Source organism: Halichoerus grypus, chromosome X (genome assembly GCF_964656455.1).
Source record: "Halichoerus grypus chromosome X, mHalGry1.hap1.1, whole genome shotgun sequence".
NCBI lineage: Eukaryota > Metazoa > Chordata > Mammalia > Carnivora > Phocidae > Halichoerus > Halichoerus grypus.
In genome coordinates this window covers 64,403,289-64,417,551 of record NC_135727.1, presented here as the reverse complement: position 1 = coordinate 64,417,551, position 14,263 = coordinate 64,403,289, and the positions used below count along the sequence as shown (strand labels likewise).

Below are 14,263 nucleotides of genomic sequence, written 5' to 3'. Positions count from 1 at the left end.
TAAGGTTGCAATTTAAAATTGATTCAGTTTTAGTCTTTTCCAGCATTAATGATTGGAAACTCAGCTAGATCTCAAACTTTGAAAATGCAGATGGAGACAACTGTAATACTGAAATATAAAAACCCAGGAAAGTGTTGGAATGTATGTCTGGGTAAATTTTCCAGTAAGGTCTTGCTTGTTGGTCATCTCTATAAGTTTGATTACTCCCTCTGACTACTAAGGGGAAAACCTGACTAAGGTTATTGCCAAAACAGTGATCTTCTTGATTTCTAAAAATATGCTCCACAATGCTGTTATATATTTGTAGATTGCCATGACATTTTCAGTTTAGTTTTCATAAAAAATACCTTTTGAATTTGTGAAAGTTCACACTTGAATACTTGAATACTTTTTTGGCAGGACACAAATATATTTGTATACCCAAATATGAACTGGCATGCCCTTGACCCTATTTTTACTCTATTTTCTGCAGAAATCATCACTCTAATGCTTTCCTTAAGGAAGGAACATACATCCTCAAGATGGGAAGTAACAGCACAAACAGTGTAAGAACAAAGTGCACTGATCTTCAAGTGTCATTTCAGTACTCTCTCTGTGCAACCACTTACATCCTCATATTCATCCCTGGTCTTCTGGCCAATAGTGTAGCCTTGTGGGTTCTGTGCCACTTCATCAGCAAGAAAAATAAAGCCATCATTTTCATGATCAACCTCTCTGTGGCTGACCTTGCTCACGTGCTGTCCTTACCCCTCCGGATTTACTATTACATCAGCCACCACTGGCCCTTCCAGAAGGCCCTTTGCCTGCTGTGCTTCTACCTGAAGTACCTCAACATGTATGCCAGCATTTATTTCCTGACGTGCATCAGCCTTCAGAGATGTTACTTTCTTCTCAAGCCCTTTAGGGCCAGAAACTGGAAGCGTAGGTATGATGTGGGCATCAGTGCTGCCATCTGGATCATTGTGGGGACTGCCTGTTTGCCACTTCCAATTCTGAGAAGTTCTGGCTTAACCAACAACACTGAATCCTGCTTTGCCGATTTAGGGTTTCAACACATTAGCATGGCTTCCTCCATTGGCATGATAACTGTAGCTGAACTTGGAGGTTTTTTTTTACCTGTTGTAATTATTACTTATTGCACATGGAAAACAAGAAAATCTTTACAAGAATTCCAAGTTCCCCCTCAGAATACCAAAGAGAGAAAAAAGGCTTTGTGGATGGTCCTGATGTGTGCAGTGGTGTTCATTGTGTGTTTCACTCCTTACCACTTCAACTTCCCATTCTTTATGATGGTGAAACAACATGTCTTTTCAAACTGTTCCTTTATTAAGAGCACTGTATGTTTTCACATCATTTCTCTGTGTCTTGCAAATCTGAATTGCTGTCTTGATCCCATTGTATATTATTTTATGACCTCAGAATTCCGTGATAGGTTTTTGGAACACAGTGGTTTGGCTCTTCAGTCATGTGTGAGATGCAAAGACAGTGCTTTAGAAATTCATCACAGGAAGGAGGATCTTCAAACTATCTCCCTTGAAATTTTGAATGATTCCAAGACATTGTAATCAAATTACTAGCTAGAATAATCTATGTTCTCTATCAGTTTAGCTATGTCACCTTGAAGATTTTTCTTAAAAAATAAATTGTATTTTGAGTGCCTTAACAAAACATGGCCTCCTTCCTTTCAACCTCAAAATGATCCCTCTGAAGGAATTATTCATGACTATATTTTCTATCCAAATGGAAACATACTGTTCTATGGAGCATATAATAAAATATCTTTCTTCACAGAAAGTAATAAGCAACAGAATAAATTGCACAACTCTTCCTCAGCAGTGGGTCCAATGTTTTCACTTTCTCCTGCAAGAAACAAAAAGTAAATTGAAAATAAGTGGACATAGGTGAATTGTCCAATCATTCAAAAATGCACAGGAGAACAATATGATCCTAGCTTTATTTAGAAAATATATACTACTTGAAAAATAGGCTAAAGAGGAAATTTTAATATTAATAGGAGTAGTGGGAATTAATATCCATATAACTTGGAATATCTATCAGCATTTTCTTTTGTCCCCCTGGGTAAACAAACAATTCAGACTCATCCCAAATATCTCAAAAGTATCATGAGATTCACACACAACACATACACCTTAAACACAGAAGAGAGTTGTGTTCTAACATATTTCATAAACTTCAGAGTTTCAAGGTTTGCAATGAAAGCTCTTTGCTTGAAAGTCTAAGAGTGTGTAATATGATGCTTACTTTTATATATTGGCACTCATTAAGAAAATATTTTGTTATATTTGTACATTAAAATCAATTGTGCAATGATCTTTCTACATTAATTCCTCTATATACAACCTCAGTCACAACTTTGCTTGATAGATTTTAAATAATGAGTTAATAAAGTACCACACACATTTTTTTCTCGGGACCGCAGAGGCTGTGTAGTGTCGCCGTTACTCTGAGGAGAGAACAGTCGGTAGAGGGGTGCAAAAATGCAGAACAATAAAACCTTTAACTTGGAGAAGCAAAACCATACTCCAAGGAAGCATCATCAGCATCACCACCAGCAGCACCTCCAGCAGCAACAGCAGCCACCACTGCTACCAATACCTGCAAATGGGCAACATGCCAGCAGCCAAAATGAAGGCTTGACTATTGACCTGAAGAATTTTAGGAAACCAGGAAAGAAGACCTTCACCCAACGTAGCCGGCTCTTTGTGGGCAATCTTCCTCCTGACATCACTGAGGAGGAGATGAGGAAACTATTTGAGAAATACGGGAAAGCAGGGGAAGTCTTCATTCATAAGGTTAAGGGCTTTGGCTTTATCCGCTTGGAAACATGAACCTTAGCGGAGATTGCCAAAGTAGAACTGGACAACATGTCACTCCGTGGAAAGCAGCTGCGTGTGCGCTTTGCCTGCCATAGTGCATCCCTTACAGTCCAAAACCTTCCTCAGTATGTTTCCAATGAACTTCTGGAGGAAGCCTTTTTGGTGTTTGGCCAGGTGGAAAGGGCTGTAGTCATTGTGGATGATCGAGGAAGGCCCTCAGGAAAAGTCATTGTTGAATTCTCAGGGAAGCCAGCTGCTCGGGAAGCTCTGGACAGGTGCAGTGAAGGCTCCTTCCTGCTAACCACATTTCCTCGGCCTGTGACTGTGGAGCCCATGGACCAGTTGGATGATGAAGAGGGACTTCCAGAGAAGCTGGTTATAAAGAACCAGCAATTTCACAAGGAGGGAGAGCAGCCACCCAGATTTGCACAGCCTGGCTCCTTTGAGTATGAGTATGCCATGCACTGGAAGGCACTCATTGGGATGGAGAAGCAGCAGCAGGACCAAGTGGACCACAACATCAAGGAAGCTTGTGAAAAGCTGGAGATGGAGATGGAGGCTGCTCGCCATGAGCACCAGGTCATGCTAATGAGACAGGATTTGATGAGGCGTCAAGAAGAACTTCGGAGGATGGAAGAGCTGCACAACCAAGAAGTGCAAAAACGAAAACAACTGGAGCTCAACCAGGAGGAGGAACACAGGCGCCGTGAGGAAGAGATGCAGCGGCAACAGGAAGAAATGATGCGGCGACAGCAGGAAGGATTCAAGGGAACATGCCTTGATGCGAGAGAACAGGAGATACGGATGGGCCAGATGGCTATGGGAGGTGCTGTGGGCATAAACAACAGAGACGCCATTTCCCCCTGCTCCAGTGCCAGCAGGTACCCCAGCTCCTCCAGGACCTGCCACTATGATGCCAGATGGAACCTTGGGATTGACCCCACCAACAACTGAATGCTTTGGCCAAGCTGCTACAATGGAAGGAATTGGGGCAATTGGTGGAACCCCTCCTGCATTCAACCATGCAACTCCTAGAGCTGAATTTGCTCCAAACAAACGTAGCTGATACTAATAAAAATTTCAATGTCTAGTTTCCCAAAAAACCTTAAAATAAGGACCCTTTTTGGACTAGCCAGAATTCTGCCCTGGAAAAGTGCTAGGGATTCCTCCCAATAGTTAGGTCTTTCTTGTCTGTACTACTCTGAGGGAGTTTGCTGGAGGCTGAGGGCAAGGGAGGGGCGATATTTAACAAATCAGTTCTTTGTGGTATATCGTTTAACAAATTGATTTTGTGTGGTGCATTCCTGAAGTCTCATGTGATTGCTGAGGGCCTGTGAAGGGGGCTGGAAACCATGGCAAAATGGATCCAGTTAGAGCCCCCATTAATCTTGATCATTCCATTCTTTGTCCATCCTGTTCTATTTGGTTCCTTATTATACCCTCCAAACCCCAGAGGCACTGCCACATACACCACAAAAACAAGCATCCCCCAATGACCTTAGCCCCATTGTTCCATTCACTCACAGGTGGGAATTCAGGCCAATGTCCACAGAGGTCACAGACAACATACATACGGTTCTGTTATATCCCATATATTACCCCTTCATGTCCCAAGGAAGACATTTTCTCTTAGAGATTTTCATTTTAGTGTATCTTTAAAAAAAAATCTTGTGTTAAGTTGCCCCCATATTTTTTCTTGGGTTAGGACAACCCAGGAATGGCCCTTTTGTGTCTATGATGTTGCTGTTCACAGCTTTTCTTGATAGGCCTAGTACAATCTTGGGAACAGGGTTGCTGTATGCTGAAGGTTGGACGGTAGCTCTTAGTCTTGCCTATCTTAGGTAGTTATGCTGTGCATTTTTTTTTATTGGTGTACCATGTTTGATTTGTCCCTGATATCTTTGGAGTTTTTCTGAGAAATGGAGCAGTAATACAGCATTAACTTATTAAAATACGTTTTAAGCCTTTAAAAAAAAAAAAGTATCACACATGTAGTTTTTCAGTTAGACCTCATTCTCACAAGTAAAGACATATATAAAGAGAATATTGGTGAATTGAATATTATTATGAATGCAGAATGAAAAATTGCTATTTTTTAAATCTTTGTGGTGAAATAATTTTGTAATCCAAATCACTAACATTGAAAAAATGTGAAACTTAAAATTTCATATATTGGCTTTCATTAAAATGGTATTTTATAAAGCAGTAGTCAGGTTTATAAAATTATAAAGACTTATTTTCTTGTCTTTATAAGGTTGTAAATTCACAAACTGTTTTATTTGTGTGAATTTTTTTTTTGTAATAGTGATTGCCTATTAGAACAGTGACAGATAATAACATTTGCTACAGTGTTGGGAAAATAGAGTAAAACCTAATGTATAAACTTGTCAAAGCACTATGTTGTACACATGAAACTAATGAAACATTGTGTATCAACTACACTCAAATAAAAAAATAGTTAAAAAAAAAGAGGAAAGTGCTTCTTAGCAGAGGAAGAAGCAGAAGACTGGGAGGACCCTAGGCATGTCTTGTTCCACAAACACAGCTAGATAACTATCAAATCAACCTAAATTCCCCAGAAATTGACCTGAAGACTGAAAGAACAAACTCCACAAGTAAAAGAAGAGAAAAGGCCACATCAAAGAAGGTCTAGGGGAGGAAGGGATTGCAGCCACTGCTGAGGGAAGGGAACCATGGTCAAGGAGAAGGGCAAGAGAGAGAGAACCACACTGAGGAAAACACAAAGAGAACATTTCCCAGAAGCCATTGACTTGGAAAACAAGAGGGGCTGAATTTTGTGGGTTCTTGCAACCAGTGGGGCTTAAAACCTGGAGTTTTAAAGGTCAGAGGGTTTGCCTGGAATAGAGCCTTGATGGCATTATGCTACTCCTGGAGAGAAGACAGGCAAACAACCTGGGGACAGACAGCATTGAAACAAAAATCTGAAGAACTGGGGTACACAGAAGGGATATTATTCACTCTTCTTAGAGCACATCCTTGAGAAGCAACATTCATGGAGACACCTCTCCTGGAACAAAGGAGCTGACCAGTTCCATTTCCCTCCCCTGCCCCTTAACATACAGAACCACCTACTGGAAGCAGTTCAGCTCCTACACTGGCTACTCAATTTGCTTACACCAAAACCCAACCCCCAGCACTCTGGTGGGGCTGTCCTTTTCAGTCACCTTGGCTCAGTCCCAGTGCAACAGGTCCCTCACCCAGAAGATAAGCACAAACCATTCCCCACCATGTCTCTTTACCAGAGAGTTTAGCAGGGCCTCAGTTCTGGTGCAAGTGGTGTCATGTTTCATTTCACAAGCCGACCAGAGCACACCTAGTTACAACTCACTGCATTCAGGCCAGGGACCAAACACTGCCCACAGCAAGCAAAGAAAGCCTCTGCAGATGATTAGACTAAAGGATAGAGCAGCAGAACCACAGTAGCAGAATGCATGCAGCACATAACGGAGACACTCCCTGAAGCAGTAGGCTCTGGGCATTACATGACCTCTTCTTCATAATGTCACTACTTTCAGAAGCAGGAGACATAACGGGATTTTCTAACACAGAGAAGAAACCAGAGACTTAGACAAAATGCAAAGATGGAGCAATTCATCCCAAATGAAAGAACAAGATTATGTCCAGGGATCTAAGTAAAACAGATGGAGAATTTAAAGCAACAATCATGAGGATACTCATTTGTCCTGAGAAAAGAATAGAGGACATTAGTGAGACCCTTACCACATAGATAAAAGAGCTAAAAAAGAATGAATCAGATGAAGAGTACAGTGAATGAGATTGGAAACAGACTTTATGTAATGAACAGCAGGCTGGAAAAAGCAGAGGAATGAATTAGTGATCTAGAAGACAAAATAATGGAAAATAATGAAACTGAACAAAGGAGAAAAATAAGAATTATTCAACATGAGAATAGACATAGAGAACTCAGTGATGATATCAAATGTAATAACACCCTTATTAGAGGAGTCACAGAAGAAGGAGAGGAGGAGAAGGAAAAGGAGGAGAGGAGAAGGAGGAGAAGGAAAAGAAGGAGAGGAGGAGGAGGATGAAGAAGAAGAAGAAAGAAGAAGAAGAAGAAGAAGGAGGAGGAAGAGGAGTGGGAGGAGGGGGAGAAGGGGGTGGAAGAGGATGAGGAGGGGGGAGGAGAGAAAAGAGGGCAGAAAATTTATTTGAAGAAATAATAGCTGAAAACTTCTCTAATCTAGGGAAGGAAACAATATCCAGATTCAGGAGGCACAGAGAACTCCCATCAAAATCAACAAAAACAGAGCAACACCAAGACATATTGTAATTAAATTTGCAAAATATAGTGATAAAGAAAAAAAAAATCTTAAAAACATCAAGACAAAAGAAATCCTGGGCACCTGGGTGGCTCAGTTGGTTAAGCGACTGCCTTCGGCTCAGGTCATGATCCTGGAGTCCTGGGATCGAGTCCCACATCGGGCTCCCTGCTCAGCAGGGAGTCTGCTTCTCCCTCTGACCCTCCCCCCTCTCATGCTCTCTCTATCTCATTCTCTCTCTCAAATAAATAAATAAAATCTTAAAAAAAAAAAAAAAAAAAGAAAGAAATCCTTAATTTACAAAGGAAAACCCATAAGTCTAGCTGGATATTTCTCAACAGAAACTTGGAAAACCAGAAGGCAATGGTGTGATACATTCAAAATGCTGAATGGGAAAAATCTGCACCCAAGAATACTCTATCCAGCAAGGTTATCATTCAGAATAGGAGAGTTAAAGAGTTTCCCAGATAAAAACTAAAGGAGTTCATGGCCACTAAACCAGCCCTGCAAGAAATATTAAAGGGGACTCTGAGTACAAAGGAAAGACCAAAAGTGAAAAAGACAAGAAAGGATCAGAGAAAATCTCCAGAAAAAATGACAAAACAAATATAAAATGGAAATAAATACATATCTATCAATAATTACTCTGAATGTAACTGGACTAAACACTCTAATCAAAAGACAGAGGGTGTCAGAAAGGATAGAAAAACAAGACCCAACTATATGCTGCCTATAAAAGACTCACTTTAGACCTAAAGACACCTGCAGATTGAAAGCGAGGGCGTGCCTGGGTGGCTCAGGTCTTGATCCTGGGGTCCTGGGATGGAGTCCCACATCGCGTTCCCAGATCAGTGGGAAGCCTGCTTCTCCCTCTCCCTCTGACCCCCCCATTTGTGCACTCTCTCTCTCTCTCTCAAATAAATAAATAAATCTTTGAAAGTGAGGGGATGGAGAAACATTTATCATGTAAATGGATTTCAAAAGAAAGCCAGAGTAGCAATACTTATATCAGGCAAAGTAGACTTTAGAACAAAGACTTTCAAAAGAGACAAAGAAGGGCATTATATAATAATAAAGGGGACAATCCAATAAGAAGATCTAACAATTGTAAATATTTATGAACCCAACATGGGAGCACCCAAAACAATTCATAACAAACATAAAGGATGTAATTAATAGGGCGCCTGGGTGGCTCAGTTGGTTAAGCAACTGCCTTCGGCTCAGGTCATGTTCCTGGAGTCCTGGGATCGAGTCCCACATCGGGCTCCCTGCTCAGCGGGGAGTCTGCTTCTCCTTCTGACCCTAACCCCTCTCATGTGCTCTCTCTCATTCTCTCTCTCTCAAATAAATAAATAAAATCTTTAAAAAAAAAGGATGTAATTAATAATAACAAAATAATTAGTAGCAGAGTTTAACACCCCACCTACATCAATTGACAGATCATCTAAACAGAAAATAAAGAAGGAAACAATGGCTTTGAATGACACACTGGACCAATAATGAAGCAGCAGAAAGAGAAATTAAAGCATCAGTACCATTCACAATTGAACCAAAACCAATAAGATACCTAGGAGGAAATCTAACCAAAGAAGTAAAAGACCTGTATTCCAAAAACTGTAAAACACTAAAGAAAGAAATTGATGATGGCACAAAGAAATGGAAAGATATTCCATGCTTATGGATTGGAAGAATAAATATTGTTAAAATGTCTATACTACTCAAAGCAATCTACACATTTAATACAATCCTTATCAAACTACCAACAACATTTTTCCCAGAGATAGAACAAACAATCCTAAAATGTTTATAGAACACAAAAGACCCCAAATAGTCAAAGCAACATTGAAAAAGAAGAGCAATGCTGGAGGTATCACAATTCCAGACTTCAAGTTATATTATAAAGGTGTAGTGATCAAAACAGTATAGTACTGACATAAAATTAGACATAAAGATCAATGGAACAGAATAGAGAACCCAGAGATGAACTCACAACTATATGGTCAATTAATCTTTGACAAAGCAGGAAAGAATATCCAATGGGTAAAAGTCTCTTTAACAAATGGTGTTGGGGAAACTGGACAGCAACAATGCAAAAGAAGGAAACGAGACCACTTTCTTATATGATATACAAAAATAAATTCAAAATGGATTAAAGACCTAAATGTAAGACCTGAAACCATAAAAATCCCAGCAGAGAAAACAGGCAGTAACTTCTTTAACATCAATCATAGCAACTTCTTTCTAGATATGTCTCCTGAGACAAGGGAAACAAAAACAAAAATAAAGATTAGGACTACATAAAAAAAAAAAAAGCTTCTGCACAGCAAAGGAAACAATCAACAAAACTATAAGGCAACCTACAGAATGGGAGAAAATATTTGCAAATTACATATCCAATAAAGGGTTAGTATCCAAAATATATGAAGAACTTTTAAAACTCCACACCCCAAAATGAATAATCCTATTAAAAATGGACAGAAGACATAAATAAACATCTTTCCAAAGAAGACATACAGATATCCAACAGACACATGAAAAGCTATTCAACATCACTCATCATCAGGGAAATACAAATCAAAACTATAATGAGATATCACCTCACATCTGTCAGAATGGCTAAAATGGACAACATAGGAAATAACAGGTGTTGGCAAGGATGTGGAGAAAGGGGAATCCTTGTGCAAAGTGGTGCAACCAGTCTGGAAAACAGTATGGAGTTTTCTCAAAAGTGAAAAATAGAACTACCCTATGATCCAGCAATTGCACTACTAGGTATTTACCCAAAGAATACAGAAATAGTAATTTAAAGGGATACATGCACCCCAATGTTTATAGCAGCATTATCTATGACCATAGAAATTATGGAAACAGCCCAAGTGTCTATTGACTGATGAATAGATACAGAAGAAGTGGTATATATATAGAATGAATATCACTCAGCCATATAAAGGAGTGAAATCTTGCCCTTTGTAATGACATGGATGGAGCTAGAGAGTATTATGCTAAACAAAAGAAGTCAGTCAGAGAAAGTCAAATACCATGTGATTTCACCCATATTTGGTATTAAAGAAACAAAACAAAGAAGCAAAGGGAAAAAAAAGAGAAAGAGGAAAACCAAGAAACAAACTCTTAACTATAGAGAACAAACTGTTGATTACCAGGAGTTAGGTGAGTGGGAGAATGGGTTAGTTGATGGGGATTAAGGAGTGCACTTGTGATGAGCACCAGTTGTTGTATGGAAGTGTTTAATCACTATATTGTACACCTGAAACTAATATTACACTGTATATTAACTAACTGGAATTTAGATTACAAAATGAGAGAGAAAAGTAAAAAACAAACAAACAAACAAAAAACAGGTTCTCTGAAGTTCTCTGCAGATTTGTATATTTGACAGTTGTATTTTGTAGAAATTGATTAGCTCTTTTAAGTACCTGGACATTTAAAATATCTTTTTAGGTGCAAATATTTATAAATTGTATTATGTCCTATTCATTTAAGCACTTTGTTTTAAATAAGGGGACATAATGTTTGAAAGAAGCATTAATCCACACTCAGAAGACCAAGATACTAGTTTTAGGTCTACCAATGATAAGCTAGGTATCTTTGAGCAAGTTAATTCTCTTTGGGATTTCTTTTTTATTATATGTACATGAGGAGGCTAGACTAGATGATCTCAATATTAGGCATACTTTCTTGGAAAGTGCTTTCTAAACCCTAAAACACTAGAAATGTTTGTTTTGGTTAGTTTTAGTATTGTTATTATTTAAGAAGAGCTTCAACTCTATCATTTAATGTAATCTTTTCAGGATGACTGAGGGTCATCATTATAAACATTAGTTATTGTTGTGCCTGGGTGGCTCAGTCCTTAAGCATCTGCCTTCGGCTAGGGTCATGATCCTGGGTTCCTGGGATCGAGCCCCGCATCGGACTCCCCACTCAGCGAGAAGCCTGCTTCTCCCTCTCTCTCTGCCTGCTGCTCCTCCTGCTTGTGCTCTCTCTGTGTCAAATAAATAATTAAAATCTTAAAAAAAAATCAGTTATTGTACTATATATATTTGCTACTCTCAGAACAATTAAAATTTGTAGCTATTGAAATTTTGCTTGTACCTACACTAAAATGGACTCATGGATTTTTTGTTCTTATATATTTGATTTTATAAATGCTTCTTTATCTTTTCAGACTATTTGTACTTACTTGTTGCTATTGTCAGTGGACCTGCCTAATGAAGTCCCTGTCATTTCAATTAGTTCTTTGTAATCTTTTGTGGCTTTGAGAACACACTAATCAAGCTAGTTATAACAGCTGAAATTTAACAAAAATGAGTAAAGACTGCTTATTTTATTTTATTTGGAGAGGGCGTGTGTGGAAAAGGGAAAACCTCCTATGGAGCAAAGTGTATAGTTTTTAGTTTGTGGCCTTTATGACATCCATTTTGGCTATTCAGTACTATTTTATTTCCTTCTTGGCTCTGTCAGCTGTGTTTGGATAGTTGAGGTTGCAAGATTTTTGGGTTCCAGATGACTGAGGTGTGACTAGCTGTTTGACACCTGAAATTTCTTGGAATATAAATATTGCCAGAATTTATATACATAATTTATATATAACTTCATATATAAATTTATATATAATTCCATATATAATATTAATATATAAAATGTATATGTATAATTTCAATAATCATATATATCAATTATATATGAAATTATATGTCCATAATTTCAAAATTACTACTTGCTTTACTTGTTTCATTAAGAAATAGTTTAATTTAAATTGCTTTATTCCTCTTGGGGAAGCTATTTTTCATTTTCCATAATGCTCTTTTTTTAAAGATTTATTTATTTATTTGACAGAGAGAGAGCACAAGCAAGGGGAGCAGCAGGTAGAGGAGAGGGAGAAGCAGGCTCCTCACTGAGCAGGGAGCCCGATGCGGGGCTTGATCCCAGGACCCCGGGATCATGACCCGAGCCAAAGGCAGATGCTTAACGACTGATCCACTCAGGCGCCCCTCCATAATGCTCTTGAGAGAACATCTCCTCATTCTGACCTTTGCTCCCTCCTTCTTAAGGGCACTTGGTAGAAATCCTCCTATGTATTTGGAGTCCTATTTGAGATACATTAATACTTTCTTCTGAAGTTGGCCTATTGTTTTCATGAGTAATGAACATTATCCAGAAGATTTGGAGAAGCACAGAAAACAGACTGTCTTACCAATTATTTTAAAATTATTAGACTTAAAAAAATTAAAAAAATAAAATTATTAGACTTCCCCATAAGGTTCCAACTTACTCCTACTTCTAGAAGAGGGTCCACAAGTAGTCACCTTAATCCTGTATTTCTGGGGCCAGGCAAATAGCCAGTCCTGTCCCTCTACACACTATTACCCAAAATACTGGAGTGCAGGAGTCCCAAGAATGGCAAGCTAAACCTATAGCTGTAACTGATAGTAACTGGATGAAGTTGGGTTCTAATACTGTCTCTGCCCTTTCTTAACTGTGTGATCTTGAGTAAGACACTTTACAAACACTCTGATGTTGTTTCCTCCTCTGCAATATGATGATAATAATCTATGACCATTCTGCTTCGGAAGCCTCTTATAAAGATCCAATAAGAAATGTAGATGATAATTGTTTTTAAATTATAATAATTATTAAAACATAAGGACACAGGGAGGAGTAGTATTAAGAAAGGAATCAAGGAAAGCAGATAGTGCCCCTCTTAACCACTAAAATGCATAGGATATAATTAAATATTTTTTTAAAGATTTTATTTATTTATTTGAGAGAGAGAGCATGCACGAGCAAGGGGAGCAGCAGGCAGGGTGAGAGGGGGAAGCAGACTCCCTGCTAAGCAGGGAGCCCCATGTGGGGCTCTATCCCAGGACCCTGGGATCATGACCTGAGCCAAAGGCAGACATTTAACGACTGAGCCACCCAGGCACCCCAGAATTAAATATTTTAAACAACATATCAGTATCATAGAAAAGATGAAGGCATGAAGTAATGTCCTGGGTCATGGCAATACTGGCTGAGGTTCCTGTGAGTAACAGAAAGAACCATCTACCTGTCCCCTACCATGAGTCAGTTAGGTCCAGCCTTTCAGAGGATAAAGTTATGATTAGGATTAAGGATCTCTGAAGAAATCAAATATCAGAGACTGGTCATAGCCATAGGAAAACAATGAGGATACAAATAGAGCACAGTCAGTATCTCCTATGGATGAATTCTGTAGATAGAATGCAAGGTCTCCAAAATTTTTGGAAGGAATGGATCTGAAACAAATCTAAAGGAACCTGCAGTTGTAAAGAGGAGAGCCTGAAGGGAGACTAGGTTACTTAGCAGTATTGTTTGGACATGGATACATTTGTTGAGGGACATTTAAAGGCTCAAAGAACATCCTTAATTCAGTACAGTTTTACAATTCCTGGTCTGGTTAAATATATCAGATAAGCAAATCTGAATAAATATAAAATATGCAAAAACTTAGGCTCCCAAGAAAACATTGAACATACACACTTCTGCCTTTGCTCATACTGTTTCCACTCAAATATGTCTTTGCTCCTCCTGTCTATCTAGTCTTACAAATTATTTCAGATTCAGCTTAAATTTTACTTCACTGTATAACCACATAATCTCTTCTATACAGTAAAGTCCTTGAAGGTACCCATCAAGGACAATACAATATGTTGTACTCCATAACATATTGAAATTGAACCTAATTTCCTATAGGGATATTAAGACTTTGATAGTTTCTGTTGCTAGATTAAGACTTGCATATTTCTTTCTTTATGGGAGACTGCATTCTGGGCATAAACTATACAGTCTATTATTATATGGTGACCATATAACTAATCTATATTTCTCAGCATCATGCAAATTGTAGGTGCTCAATAAATGCTTGTTTGGTGATTTAAAGGAATATACCTTTATATATGTATATATATATATACACACACACACACATATATATATTCATATATATAGTCCTTTAAATTTATATATGAGAGAGAGAAAAAGAGAGAGTGAGAGAGAGTCACTGCATCTTGGCAGATTGGTTGAACTTGTTGAATACAAATATAAATATAAATATAAATGGGGCCAAAGTCTACCTGGATCTCCATTAAC

At 38.5% G+C, this 14,263-nt stretch overlaps 1 protein-coding gene and 1 pseudogene across 1 annotated transcript; both read left to right on the top strand.

The window, feature by feature from the left end:
• The first annotated feature begins 482 nt into the window (after positions 1-482).
• LOC118529470 (putative P2Y purinoceptor 10) lies at positions 483-1,565 on the top strand. Its single transcript, XM_078064027.1, has one exon. The coding sequence runs from the start codon at positions 522-524 to the stop codon at positions 1,563-1,565; it is 1,044 nt and encodes a 347-aa protein (XP_077920153.1). The 5' UTR covers positions 483-521.
• Positions 1,566-2,444: 879 nt separating this feature from the next.
• On the top strand, positions 2,445-3,998 carry LOC118529469 (non-POU domain-containing octamer-binding protein pseudogene; annotated as a pseudogene).
• The last annotated feature ends 10,265 nt before the right edge of the window (positions 3,999-14,263 follow it).